Source organism: Folsomia candida, unplaced genomic scaffold (assembly GCF_002217175.1).
Source record: "Folsomia candida strain VU population unplaced genomic scaffold, ASM221717v1 Fcan01_Sc027, whole genome shotgun sequence".
Taxonomy (NCBI): Eukaryota; Metazoa; Arthropoda; class Collembola; order Entomobryomorpha; family Isotomidae; genus Folsomia; species Folsomia candida.
The window spans coordinates 1541231-1556127 of record NW_019091219.1 but is presented as its reverse complement, the minus strand read 5'-3'; the positions used below and the strand labels follow the sequence as shown (position 1 = coordinate 1556127).

General features: G+C 34.4%; 2 protein-coding genes across 3 annotated transcripts; one reads left to right on the top strand and one right to left on the bottom strand.

Moving 5' to 3' along the window:
- Positions 1 to 1200: 1200 nt before the first annotated feature.
- LOC110859652 lies at positions 1201 to 2746 on the top strand. Its single transcript, XM_022108621.2, has 2 exons — positions 1201 to 1689; positions 2133 to 2746. Exons 1-2 carry the CDS (start codon positions 1444 to 1446, stop codon positions 2646 to 2648), a joined length of 762 nt encoding a protein of 253 aa, XP_021964313.1. The 5' UTR covers positions 1201 to 1443; the 3' UTR covers positions 2649 to 2746.
- Positions 2747 to 6037: 3291 nt separating this feature from the next.
- On the bottom strand, positions 6038 to 11486 carry LOC118438878. 2 transcript variants are annotated; one of them, XM_035859693.1, is made up of 6 exons: positions 10841 to 11486; positions 9541 to 10777; positions 9247 to 9304; positions 8481 to 9137; positions 7589 to 8260; positions 6038 to 7520 (listed from the first exon to the last, which is right to left on the bottom strand). In XM_035859693.1, the coding sequence occupies exons 4-5, from the start codon at positions 8782 to 8784 to the stop codon at positions 7608 to 7610; spliced, it is 957 nt and encodes a 318-aa protein (XP_035715586.1). In that variant the 5' UTR covers positions 8785 to 9137; positions 9247 to 9304; positions 9541 to 10777; positions 10841 to 11486; the 3' UTR covers positions 6038 to 7520; positions 7589 to 7607. The 2 variants fall into 2 exon arrangements, with proteins under 2 accessions (XP_035715586.1, XP_035715587.1); XM_035859694.1 differs by lacking the exon at positions 9247 to 9304.
- Positions 11487 to 14897: the final 3411 nt, after the last annotated feature.

Sequence of the window (14897 nt, the reverse complement as noted above, 5' to 3'; positions counted from 1 at the left end):
ACGGTACGCGCCAAATATGACTTTCACACGGAAATATGAACGAATCCTTCATCTGGGGTCCTAGCAGATTCTAAAAAACATAATGGGCACCCTGGACACGATAAGCAGTCGGGGACCTTCCCTTGTCGGTCATTTTCTGTCAAACGCATTTCATCAAAGGTAAATACAAACGCGTGTAATTTCATGTATGGATAAAATAAAAATAACACATGCATCCAAAATAATAATAAATTTCTTACAATTTTTATTAAAATTAATTTTCTGTTAAACTCTGTTTCATTTCTTGTGATATCAGCGGGAAAGTCATGTGCCCATTTACTTAACATGGGCACGTGACTTTCCCGCTGCTATCACCAGAAATGAAACAGAGTTTAATTTCAAATTTTAATTTTTAGCATTTCTTATCGGCAATAAAATTAAGCAAACACATTCACTTTTTGGCAAAAATAAAACGTTAACATTTCAAACTACACATATTTTTAAACTATAATTTCAATTCTAAAATGTCAATTTTTAACTTTTTTCAACCGCATTGAAGTTAAGAAAAAATAAACCTTTTAGCTCAAAATTAAAATTAATTAACCGTTGAAACTAAATATTTTATTGTTTGATTTTAATTCCAACATTTCCATTTCTAAGTTTTGTTAATGGTTATTAAAGAAGAAAACATAGGTACTTTATGGCAAAAATAAAACCATAATTGGACACATTTCAAAATGTATGCATTTAAAAACTTAAATTCCATTCCAAGATTTCCAGTTTTACAGGTTTTTTAGTAAATTAAGAAAACACATACACTTTTTGGCAAAAATAAAGTGTTGCATAATATTTCAAGCTTTGTTTTATACTTCATTATCATTCCAAGCTTTCCACATTTAACTTTTTTACGATTATTAAATTAACACGACACATGCACTTTTTGGCAAATCTTACTCCTCACATATGCACAATTCCATTCCATTGTCAATGCCTTGCAAAAACTTGGCAGCCACCATACTTGGCAGAAACAGACACGAGTTCTGATTCCCTTTTAACATTCTTTCTTCAGAAATCTTACATACGTTACATACGTCTTACATACATATTATAAGTTTCTTTTGCGTCTCGACTCAAACTTTTTTTCTCAACATGTTCCAAAAAAACTTGAGTGAAAGAGTGACGTTGAAAAACTTGTTTTCGTCTAATAATAAATTTCTGCCTCAGTTTTCGTCCGACCACAAAGCAAACAACAAGACGAGACGAAACTAATTAGTAAAAAGACAATCGTTGTTAAATAATTTTTGAAAAATAATTGAAAAAATCTATGTAAAAAATTCGTGTAACTTAACCTACATAATCTAATAAATTCAGATTTATTTTTAAAAAATATTTTAAATTACGTAATAAATCAAAATTTATTTATTTAGCAATTTAAAAAAAATATTTAAAAAATAAAACTTTAAAATGGCACCTTCCTTCGTTTCCATAAGTCGTCGTTATGCAAATGCGAGTCCTAGTCAATTAAGACAGAAACAGGAAATTGACACTTTGCTGAAGAAATATAGCAAAATTAGAATACCCAAAGAATCCCAGGAAAATCAGGTTAAAAATCATAACAGACGTAAACAAGAAGAGAAGGATTTGTTCCTAATTGCAAATTCAAATCAACTTCAGGAGCAACAACAATTGCTAAATTATCAGAGAGAACAGGTAATTTGTTTTTAAAAATGCGTAATTTATTAATCTATTTAAATTAATTAAATTATAAATATGTAACTGCTTAATTTGTTTATTTATTTAAATTAATTAAATTATAGATAATTTGCTTAATTAATTAACTAATTTAAATTAATTGAATTATAAATAATTTGCGTAATTTACTAATTAAAATTTAAACAATCCCTAGATAATTGCACAATTTGCTTACCTATTAATTAATTAATTAATTCATTTCCAATTACTTTAATAATCATTGCCCACATAATTCATCCCTGAAATTAATTAGTAGCTTTCCATAACAATTAAATAATACTCTTGTAATTAATGTATTATTTAAAATTAGTTTAATAATAATTACTCAATAAATTAATTCATTAGTTTAATTTAATAATTAGCATAATTTGTGTACTAATTGAAATTAATTTCTTTTCCAGAATCAGCAAAGCGTCACAACTCGTACTAAAGGGTCAAAGCGAACAAAGGAAATCGCCACAACCTCAAATGCTTCTCTAAACAATGCAAATTCTAATGAATTGGACTACGGCTTGGCAAAAGCTGCGTCGGAGTATGTCGCCAAAATCTTGGCACAAGAGGAACCCGAATGTCAACAAGAAAGGGAACAAATCATAAGACAAAATTTCCTACAAAATTTCGCCAATGATTTCAAACTCAAACAAAACGATGGAAACAATCCCGATAATATTTGCACTGGAAAGATTCGCGTCATAATTCGTCACAGGAGACCATCCAGAGAGAAAAAACCTGCCGAAAAGAGGCCAGTAAAAGTCCAACAACAACAACAACAACAAGTAAATAAATCTTCAACCGTTGCCATGGTTACAAAGTCACGAGTAAATACAACCCAAAATGTCGTCGTGAAGAGAGAAATTATTAAAATGCCAACCATTAAAACTACAACGGTTGTAAGAGTCAAGAAAATTAAAGTTTAGAAATGTCCAATAGTATAAATCGCATGTACTAAATCAAAACAATAATGTATTCTAAATTTGAAACTAAATAAACTCTTGCGTCCACGAAGTTAACTAAATTTTTAGGATTCCTCTATAATTTTTAGCCCGAATCAGTGCTTATGTACCTATCCTCTTCTGTCGGTCCGTACATTTGAGTAGTAGCGATAACTTTGGAATTCACTGCCTGTTCTATTTAGTCATAAATCATTTTAAGCTCTGGAGTGTTGGTATTTAAAAAACGGGGACAATCTGCTCTACAAGTTTGTGGTCAAGAATTATGAAATAAATTTCCAGATCCAAGAAATAATTAAAAATGAGCTGATTTTCGCGATGAGCGTTCGAGTCATAAATTAAAGTTGCACTCAAACTTGTCAGATGACTGCATTCAAATAACCCTTTAATTTGTTTCCAAATATTTGTCAATCATGAAGTGAATAATTAGATGAATCCCAGTAGATTTATGTAGAGTGACAATAATGAAAACCGGAATCACTTCACACCCCTACAATTTTGATTTGGATAAGATTCTCAATATTTGTAGAGCTGATTTTTCCGAGTCCAACGGTCCAAGTCCGCCGTTTCTACTCCACCCCTCGCGGAGTGGGAGGAGCTCAAAGTCGGAAAAATAGTTCTGGTCTGCGTTTTTTAGCTCAAAGGCGGGTCAATATTTTTGAAAACGGTTTTCACCAAAGGTTCCTAATTTTTATCTCTACAACCCTTTTCGAGCGTTTTTTAAAATTCTCAAAACGGTTTTCATTATTTTGGGATTGAATTTCTACAGGATTTTTGACTTTTTTAAATGACGCGAATTTGTGCAGAAACCATCCTAATTTATGCCAAACCATCATACAATGACGAAATGTCAAGGTTTGGGGTCCCATAGCTCTGAAATATGTATGCATGAGAACGAGAATCTGAAATGTTCCAGAATTTAACACAGCGGAAGATTGGGAGCTAACATGGGAATGGAATAGGGACAAACTCAGAATATTTTTGTCTCTAGAACAGCAGGGGTTGGTCATACACCCGACAAAGTATGTATATTCTGAATCCTCGCGTGGAGAGCTTTCCAACGATATCTCATATGACCCCTATTGTAAGGTTATATGAGACTTGACCTTTCCCTACTTTTACTCCAAAATCGTGACACCCGTTTTAAGAATTTCAAAAAACGCTCGAAAATAGTTGTAGAGATAAAAATTAGGAAACTTTTGGTGAAAACCGTTTTCACAAATATTGACCCGCCTTTAAGCTAAAAATCGCAGAAAACCCCTATTTTTCCAACTTTGAGCTCCTCCCACTCTGCGAGGGGGTGGAGTAGAAACGCCGGACTTCGTCCGTTGAACTCATAAAAATCAGCTCTATAAACGCTTAGAATCTTATCCAAATCAAAATTGTGATTCCGGTTTTCATTATTGTCACTCTGCACAGTCTAAGAAGTCCTACTAAAACAATTGGGTTACCAGTCTTAAATAAAGCTCGGTCGCTTAACGATAAGGTCGATTACATGTTCCCTTCAGAGATATGCAGAATTTTTCGATGTTCAGATAATCTACGCAACTCAATTATTTCAAAAATTCCGACAATTTCTTGAAATTATCTAGGGGTACATACAGACAGTACCGTACCAACCGTGGTATATCGTGGTACCAAATACCAGGCCCGGGGCCCGAAGGGGCCCGGGCCGGGTCTGTTGCTGTACACTAGATAAAATGAACTTTTCGTGTCGACGATTTTACGAATAATTTATTTAAGCTTACAAGGGACACTCACAACCTGTCGTTTGAGTCCAGGGTACCCACCATGTTTTTTAGAATCTACTAGGACCCCAGATGAAGGATTCAATCATGTTTCCGTGTAAAACTCATATTTGGCCCAATGGCGTGGCGCCAAACTTAAAAATTTGCATTTTCGACCAATTTCAAACCCCCATAACTTTTGCAGTTTATGTCGGATTTTTAAAATTGTATGCTTAAAATGATCAGAAAAGTCGAAATTTTAGAGAAAAAAATAAAAATAAATAAATTTTAATTTTTGAGATATTTTTAGCATTTTTTCGACAAACCCGAAATTTCGAAATTTTGTGAAAAGTTAAAAGCGATAATTTTGGAAAAAATTTCATAGAATACGAAAGTTGAACTCCTTGTCATGATTTTTGCCAAAAATTTTGAAAATCCGTCCAGGATTTCAAAAGTTATGGCGGTTTTAAAATGAAAAACCATCAAATTTGGCGAATTTGGCGCCACGCCATGACGCCAAATATGAGTTTTACACGGAAATATGAATGAATCCTTCATCTGGGGTCCTAGTAGATTCTAAAAAAACGTGGTGGGTACCCTGGACTCAAACGACAGGTTGTGAGTGTCCCTTGTTAGTTTTAAAGTAATTTATTTCAAACAAAAGAGTAGTATTGCATGAGTTTGATTAGTTAAATATTGTGTGAAGTTATTTTTAACTTCGTCAATTTTCATTTTATTGAATTGTAAATAATTACATATTTATAATCTGTATTTGTAGCCGACCAGAGCAATTTAACAATGCATATTAAATATATATGTAGTTATGCAAGGGAATCTAAAGTACTGTCCCACCAAGATCATGTGAAACTGGTCGCATTTGACAGATAATTTCGTGAAACTAACAGATTTAATTGAACACTTGGTTCTAATTATAAGCGAAATACGCAATTATGGAGCGGAGACGGTGCAGTTTTGCAGGCTGATATCCTAGTTTAACCAGGATAGAATGCCACGATATTAATGTAATATCGTGGCATTCTATCTACATATATGTGTATATTTAGAGCATTCTGTTTTCCAAGATTTGGGTACTGCATTTGACTAACTTTGATTTAGTTTCTTCAAAGCTTAATTTAAGCTGCTTAAAACAAATTAGCAAAACAACCTCCACATTTTGCAAATTTTTGAATTAATAGTTAATACAAATAAGTTAATACAAAACAAATAATACAATTTAAATAATTTTTCAATTATGCATTTTCTTGTTTGTTTAAAATTTTGTAATTGTCTACGTAATTTTTTGAGATTATTGAAATTTTGTGAAATTCTGAAACTTTTGAAATGATGATTTTGTCAATGTTATAAATAATTTGCAATTGTGAAAATTATTTCAAGTTTTGAACAAAATCTAAAAGATTATAAATCACGAAATGTACATTCGCTGGATCCAACTATAGATAATCTTGAGGTGGAGAATAGAGTTTTGCTCCTACGCTGTGAATTACTCATTTTTATCGCACTATTGCAAAGTAAAAATCTCCATGGGACGGAAAATTTATCTGCTATCTCAAAGCATAGTGAAAGAGACCAAAGTTTGTATTTCTCTGTCCCGAGGAGATTTGTGCTGTGTAATAATTGCGGAATAATTCATTTGAATCTCACGGTTCTATGATAAATTTCCAATTTCCTTAAATTCTTGTTGTCCGTATAAAAAGGATTTAGAATATTCTGAATAATTTACTTTAATGCCAGCGACGAATTTATTCCTGCAGACTCATATTTTTACATTGATTTTTAATCTGAGCATTTTGTTGGACTTGACAGTTATTTGAAGACAGAACGCTGGTTTCATAAAATCTTTTCAAAATTTTGCATTATGTGATTGCAGAAATCAAAAATGTATATTCGTGGAATTAAATGGGATGGGATTTTCGAAATTGCATTTTCGTGGTACCTAATTTTAGTCCTAGAATTTTTTGAAATTCAAAAGCTGACAAACGACAAATAAATTTGTAAAAAATTTTGACGGCAACTATGTAAATACATATGCCACAATACTGAATACAGAGCTAGAAATATGAAACTTACCTATACTTGTAATTAAATTTTCTATTTCAATTCGGCAAATAAAAAAATATTTGTATGAAAAGGGCGATATATGCATGAACTTTTAATTAACCTCTTGGTATTGTATAGCCAAAATGAATTAAATAATATCGAATATATTGAACTCATGAAAGGGCCCGGTGCCCAAAAACATACCAGGCCCGGTAATTTCATGGTACGGCTCTGCCCATAACTCAGCAAAACCTGAATCACATTTGATACTGGTCTAGACTTAATATTTAGAATTGCCAGCATCAACGCAGTATCTCCATCTCCGTTGGTATAATCAATTATAGAATTTGCGTCTGGCATATTGCTTAGAAGAAACTTTAGCGCACTCCCATTTGCAAATTATGCTGCCTTCATAAAAGGTAGATTTCCCTCGTCATCTTTTTCGTATAATAAGCTCGGATATTTTGATATAAGTTGGGTTGCTAAACAATGTGGCGATTCCATTTCGTGTTCGTTCCATTTTATTCCTAATATATGTAACGCAGTGTATCCATGGTGCCCTCTCGTATAAGGATTTGCATTTTTCTCTAACAAATACTTCGCAATCTTAAATTTTGTCAAGTGTATCGCTCCCAAAAGTAATGAATTCTTGTCACGTTCGTTAATACAACTCGACAAGAAATTAGAGTCCAGAGCTAATCCTTCCACCAGCTCAGTCATAATTTCTAGAGCCATATATTTTTGGGAAAAAAATAAGGCACTTTTTATCCCATCGTCCCATACCTGTTGTTCAATATTACTCCGATTATGTTTAAGTAGTCGAATCATATATTTCCCAAGACCGGCGAAATCATTTTCTAAAGCTGACTCCAATCCAGTTCGAGTGACATCTAATCCATACCCACAAGATCTAACAAATGGATGCACCCATTCCAAGTTAATGATTTCGAGTGCTGAATCATTATCTTCGAGTAACTCAAGGATCCTCTTAGCATGACTGGGAAATCCGTGATTAATCATTGTTTTTATCGATCCTTTCAGCGGGAAGTACTTTCTGCCGGAATACAAGAAGACCTATTTATTTTTGTAAAAGAGCGACCTTAAATACCAAGATGGACATACCTAATCAAGTCCTCATAGTTTAACGTATGTGACCAAAGAACAGGTACATTTCTGCATTCCAAACATCAAAGTATTCTGAGAAATCCCCACAGCCGATAAGCTCATCCAATATATCGCGTTCTCGTTGTTCGTCTTGTTGTATAAGTCCTACAATATTTTTAACAAGACGATGTATTTCTACACTGGAATCATTATCGGCTTCGTAATTGACCAACGAGAATTTTGACAACAGCTTGATCGCACGTTTAAGCATCTGTTTTGGTTCAAGAGGAGATGGAGACTCTTCCAGTATTCTCTCACTATCCTGTATAATGGCGGGGACCTTCTTCAGTATAAAATCAAATGGACAGATATTGTTGAAATAACCACATCCTTCAAAAAACTTTAATGCGATCGAAGCGTACTTATTTGGCGATTCTTTTAATTTTCTAATAGCAATCTTGACACAAGCGTACATTATTTCTTGGTATTTGAAGTTCAAATTTTCTTGGGTGCTAGGATTTTTCGAATGTCTTGATTGTTTTTCAGCTTCAATTTCATGCAAGAACTTGGTTATCGAATATGCAGAGCCAGCAAAGGCGATGGTTCCTGCCATGATGCTTAAAATTATTGGTACTCGTCCAGACTCAGAGACAAGAAAGGAAATCTCGTTTTCGGTATAATCAGTGGAATCTATAAAATAAATGGTCTTATCTCAAAGGAATAATTTTGCATTTTTAAGAGAATGCAATAATTTAAGTGGAGCCGAATATTAATACAATGGAAGTCAAAATGTTCTTAATATTTAGGAATGACTCATATTTGGGTAATAGAGCGTCACAACAGCTCAGTCCCCAAATACGTGTAACTCATTGCTTATGATTGGTTAGAGCATATCTATGTATGTACTTACGATTAAGTGTGCTAGCTACAAGTTCTTTAGCTTCGTCATCTTCTAAAAGATCAACTTGAAATGTGCCAATTTCTCCATGTCCAAGTGGTAACGTGACCTCGTTCACAGATGTTAATAGAATAGCCATATTATCCACATTTCTATTAAGCGGCAAATACATCTGAATGTTCTCAAATCCCTCCATATTGTCAAACACGACCAACGTTGCAAGGGTTTTGGATACTATTAAATCGTAAAGCTTATTGATAAGTAATATTCCACTATTTCCTTGAAGATTTCTAATTCCTTGATGTTCTAATTCCATCGCGACTCTATGTCTGATCCCAAATTCTTTTTCAGCATCTATCCACACTATGTCAGAAAATAGGTCATCTTGGATGCACTGCTCTGCGATTCGTTGAGCTATTTGTGTTTTCCCGTATCCATCCGGACCGTAGAGATTTACAAGAGGAAACCTAATTTCTCCTTTCGAATTCTTACTTCGGGATGTTAGTGACTTGACAACGTCGTCAATCAGTTGATTTCTACCGGTGAAATTTTCATTAGGCTTTGCAATAGGCAGAAAAGCTTTCCGTTCTATAATCGTCGGTTGCTGGATATTTGTATTTTTCCTTTCGATTTTTTGACATAGTGCACTTTCTAGGTTGAGATGATTGCCTACGGAAATATATATGATTAGGACTAAAGTTTTTCAAAAAAAATTGTCATGGTTAAATGCATGTTTGGCCAAATGAAATTAATATATAGTTTTGTAAATTTTGACTACATTCGTGGATTCACCGAATGCACAGCATATTTTTGGATGGGCCTGGAACATGGAAGACCTGACAAAACAGGCCATAATTAGAGACCCGGTCATAATTAGGGACCCGGCTAAAATTTTTAAATATTGGTGCTTAGACCCGGCTATATTTGGAGACCGGCTATAATTAGAATAGGGCTATAAATACAGGTTTTACGGTATCTAATAAATATAAAAGTTTTGGAATTACAATGAATAACGAGTAATACAAATTGTGTTAGAAATACAGCCGGACTAAGTATGTAGTGTAAAATTTACCTTTTAGCCGTCCAATAAATTCAATCACAACGTTAAGCTTTAGCACTAATGCTTTGTGATAAGCTTCGTCATCGGAGCTAATCGAAGATTTTTCTTCCTCCGAACAGTCATTTTCAGGAATTTTAAGTTTTTCAGGCAACTGGACAACAGTCAGTCCGTCGCCATTTTGACAGGCAAATATTTCGCACAAGTTATTTGAAACGAGGAATTCCTACATGTCTGTGACAACGCTCTCCACGCTAGATCCAAACGTACAGTGTTTCATCATCACGTGCAAAAATGTGTCGCCATTCTCATCTGAAAACTTAAAGTCAACATCATGGTTCACCAAGAGCGTAAGAATAAAGTACGGTCTAAAATCTATTTTAAAAGGGTTTCTGCAGCCAAACGCTGGTCGAGTTGCAAAATGCCACGCATTCCATAAGTTGTTAGTGTTCACGTAATGGATATTTGCGCCGTAATTTATTAACACTTCGATCACTTCCAACATTGGTCTCTGCTTACAGTTTTGAATGGCCAACATCAGTGCCGTACATCCCCCTTTATCGGTACAATTAATGTAGGCTTTCGCATCCTCCATATTGTTCAATAAAAAGTTAAGGATATTTGGACATCCATATTTTGCCGCAGTCATAAAAGCTAATTCTCCAGTCGTATTCTTTTCATATACCAATTTTGGATGTACTGAGACAATTTGAAATGCGAGAGATATAATTTCTTCTCTCTCCTCCCATATTGTACCAATGGCGTGTAAAACTGATTTGCCGTATTTCCCATTGATAAAAGGACTGATATTTTTTTCCACTAAATATTTTGCAACATCCATGTTCCCACTAAGAATGGCTTTAAAGAGTAAATTATTGGACTGATATATGCCACTGCTGCTTGATAAATAATTCACGTCCAAGACCAACTCATCCACCAATTCGGTAAAAACCTCCAGATTCAGTCTTTCTATGCAAAATATTAGTGTCACTTTTATCCCCGTCTTCTAGACATCTTCGGAAATGTGATTTCGATTGGCTTTAATTAATCGTACAAAATCTCGTCCAAGATCTTTAAAATCATGTTCTACAGCAGATTGCAAGCCATTTCTTTTTTATACATTGTTGGTTCGATTTGAAGTATGTTGCTTGCTGAATTACTATCACCAAGTAATTTAATGATGTTCCTTACTTCTGTAAAAAATCCGAAATGCACCATATTTCTAAATGATCCCTTCTCCATGACATAGTTTCTGGGTAGCAAAATAATTTTTTAAACAGATTTTTATAGATAACACCAAATAAATTTGACTAACCTAATCAGTCCCTCATGATTTGCTGCATGTGACCAAACAACCACGTATGTAAGGCCACCCAAAGACTCTGGGTAATCTTGGCAACTGATGAGGTCGTCCAATATCTTTTGTTCTCGGTTTTTATCCACTTGTATTAATCTTATTGTGCTTTGAACAAGACGATGAATTTCTGCATCCATTCCAATCTTCCTGGAATAATTCCCGACATGTCTAATGGTAATCAACGAGAATCTTGATAAGAATTCTATTGCATTTTCCAACACTTGAGCAGCCTCAAGGGGTAGTAACGAATCCTTCGAAATCTTCTCAATATCTCGCCTGATAGTGGTGACATATGTTCTAAGATATAAGCAAGTGGACAATAGGTATCGAAATACGCCCATCTTTCAATTAAATGAATTGCCATGGAAGCATATTCATTACAGGATTTCTTTAAGTTTTTCAAAGCAATTTTGACACAAACGTACAAACTTTTCTTGTATTGCATATTCGGCTGGGGATTCTTGGGACATCTGAGAATCTTATCCTTCAGTTGTGTTATAAAGTCAGTTATGCTGCATTGAGGCCCAGCACAAGCAATACAAAAGGCGTTAGGACATGGTTTTGACGAATTTGCGGGTGAATATCTCTGGCGGGGAGTTAAATTTTGAACTGATTTTTGGTCAGTTGCAAGATAATACTCTCAAAAAGATATATTTAAAATTTTAGGCCGATAGCTTTATAAATACCCCCTCCAGTGCCCCCAGAGTTGGAAGGAGCCAAAAAAACACTTTCCAAACTGAATTTCTCATATAGCATGATAACCTATGAGGTCAGAGGTGAATGATTGTTAATATTACAACCCTAGATAATCATTGCATGTAATAATAAAAGAATCTACATCAATTACATAACGTTGGGCCTCCATCGTCGCTGATACTTTTTCATGAAAATTGATAAATCGGACCGTGCACAGGAAAATTGACCTGCTGACCTTGAAAGCGGACCCACTCGGTCAAATGAAGATTGAGGGCAAAGCTCTAAGTGTCCCAAATAATATTAAATTAAAATGTAACCATGTAATTATTTGATATCAAACAAAACTTGACTTGGAGGAGGAAACGTACACATGAATTTTAGTTTACAAATATATTTTTGCCTGATGAAGAAATTCTGTATGAATATCGAAAGCTTGCAACAATAAATACTTCAAGTTAAAATGTCCTCTGATGCCGATGTAATGGATCAATATATATGTCGAGGATGGAAACATTTAATAAATCAACTAAGACCGCTCTACGGTGGAGCCCTGGTCAAAGATATCCGAAAACTGGAATTCATGTACAAACGTCAAATCCAATTCCACAACAATACAGTATTTTTAAGAAGATGCCAAAAAATGAAAATCATCCCCAGGGGACTTCACAACCAATTCATCACAAAAAAATTTGGCTCAAGGTCTTATTTTACAAAAAGTGAAGAAGAAACAAACCAAAAAATCCTCGAAGGACTCATCAAGTCGAATTTTCAAGACCTATACGAAATAGACAAGAAAATATATTCACTCCGGAACCAAATTAGATGTAAATTACCACAATATTGGCATTTGATTTGTCACCTAATAAATCGAACACGACAAAAAACCAATGATTGTATCAGAAATCGGCAAATCAACAAATTCAATACTTTAATGAACGAGAAATTAAGCCTGATAACAAAGGAAAATCCACAAACCATTAAAAAAGTCATCCATAACTTATTATCTCATCCACTCTCGGAGAATGAACAAAAACTACTCTCATTAGGTCTGAATTACTCCCTCCCAATCAAAGACATACGTGTGACAATGATGGATACAGCTGCAATTATTGACTTGAAACTGCACGAGACCGATTTGGAGGTGAGAGAAAAGGAACAAGTCAGAGCCGGAGTATCACACATCATGAAAAAACAAATTAATAGTGGAAACTATATGAACAAAATTGATACTTGGATATCCTCATCGATCAAGTCCCTTACCACAAATAACAGCATTTGTATTACTAAGGCAGACAAAGGAAACGCAGTGGTAATTTTGGACAAAAATGATTATAACCAAAAAATGCAGACAATGATCAATGAAGGCCCCTATGATGAACTCATTCAAGATCCTACTCCAGATTTCACAGATTTAATTGAAGTCCACTCAAGTTCATTGAAAACAAATGAAAAGTTATCTGATGCAGAATACTCCAAAATAAATCAAAAAACTCCCAGGGCTCCACTTATCTACGGTGCACCTAAAGTGCATAAACCAGACACACCTCTCCGACCGGTGGTAGATTTCAGAAGTTCCCCTACATATAATCTTGCAGCAATGTTGTCCAACATTTTGAAGAAAGTAGCCTCGAAACATGAATATACTGTCAAAAATGGAGAAGAATTCGTGAAAGGAATAAAAAAAAAATATCAAAATACGACCAGGGGATCAAATGATTTCTTTTGATGTTGTCTCACTTTTCACAAAAGTTCCCATAAAAGAGACCCTGAAAATCATCAAAAAAAGACTTCAAGATTATGATAACCTAAATGAACTGACAAAACTCTCAATCAATGATCTAATGGAGCTGATTAAAATTTGCTTAAAATCCACCTATTTTAAATACAATAGCAAATTTTATCACCAAACTCAAGGTACCGCTATGGGATCCCCCATCTCACCAATAGTCGCAGAAATATTTATGCAAGAATTGGAAAAAAAGCTTGTCAAAAACAATCGCAACATTATCTACTGGCGTAGATTTGTGGATGACGTCTTTGCCATAATAAGGATTCGAAGGAAAAGCCACATTTTAAGTCTAATCAATTCGTTCCATGAATCCATTCAATTCACATTTGAGGATGAACAACAGGGACAATTACCTTTCCTGGATCTCATGCTGTACAAGAAGCCGGACAACTCGATTGGTCATCAAATTTACAGGAAGCCTACGCATAAAATAGACATCGGGAAATGAATTTTTTTTACAATTCAAATTTTAAAAAATCAGAAAACTTACAACAGGTTATACTTGGCACATAAAAAACATAAAAAAGGATAAAAAAATCTAAAAGCCCAAAATGGCAGGAAATAAGTGTAGTAAGCCAGTTACTTTGAAACCGTTGAAAATAAAAATTACAAAATTTTGATTAAACTTGAAATGAATGCTCAAAATAATATTTATTTGTTTTTAAAATTAGTTAAACTTTAATCGCAAAAACGGGTTTTTCATGCGTACGGAAATACTCTACAGAGAGAGTTGTCTCGAATACCTCATGACTTTGAGTTTTAGAGAGTAGTTGAAAAAAACTGACTCTTTTAATAAATATGTCCCATATTTCCAACACAATTTAGCTATAAGATAGATTAGGTCCTACATGATTTTCAGCGCTAACCTGTCTGGAGTCATACAGACCACTAAATTCTCCCCTCACTTGCCCCGATGACATCCTCTCATCCTCTTTATGACATAACATTCTGGAAATAATTGCACATTCTTTCCTAAAGGAGGGCTCCATTCTACTTAATATTTCCTCGTACATGTCACGCGAGACTGTGCGAAATGTTTTCGTCACATGTGCGTGAAGCACTTCCAAAAAAACCAATCCCAATGTGAAAACGTCTGATTTTGTGCTGCAACCAGGCTCCGGACTTTGGTACTTGTAACATCCTGCCGTCGATAAGGTGGAACTGTTCGTGAACAATCTAGCCAAACCGAAATCTCCAATCTTCCATAGGTTTCCCGATTCAAATATGTTATCACCTTTTAAATCACGGTGAACAATGTTATTGCGATGGATAACATGAAGTGCTTCGGATACAGGGTTCGGAAAAACCCGGGGTTTTACTCTGAAAACAACTACCCCGGGGTTTTACTGGGTTTTACTGGGTTTTACTGGGTTTTGGGGTTTTACTGGGTTTTACTGGGTTTTACTCAATGTTTGGGGTGAAATAATAAAACTTACAATGTTACGTCAATTTGTTAAATTAATGAATGTTATCAAGATTTATCAAAAAACTTCAATTCATAATGACAGGAACACAAGAAAAATACGAATT

Excerpts from the sequence above, each read along its gene's own strand:
- LOC110859652 (XM_022108621.2), top strand. The coding sequence starts at position 1,444 with ATGGCACCTTCCTTCGTTTCCATAAGTCGTCGTTATGCAAATGCGAGT. Across the intron at positions 1,690-2,132 it reads TAAATTATCAGAGAGAACAG|AATCAGCAAAGCGTCACAAC; the intron begins GTAATTTGTTTT and ends TTTCTTTTCCAG.
- LOC118438878 (XM_035859693.1), bottom strand. The coding sequence starts at position 8,784 with ATGGAATTAGAACATCAAGGAATTAGAAATCTTCAAGGAAATAGTGGA. Across the intron at positions 8,261-8,480 it reads TGTAGCTAGCACACTTAATC|ATTCCACTGATTATACCGAA; the intron begins GTAAGTACATAC and ends TTTATTTTATAG.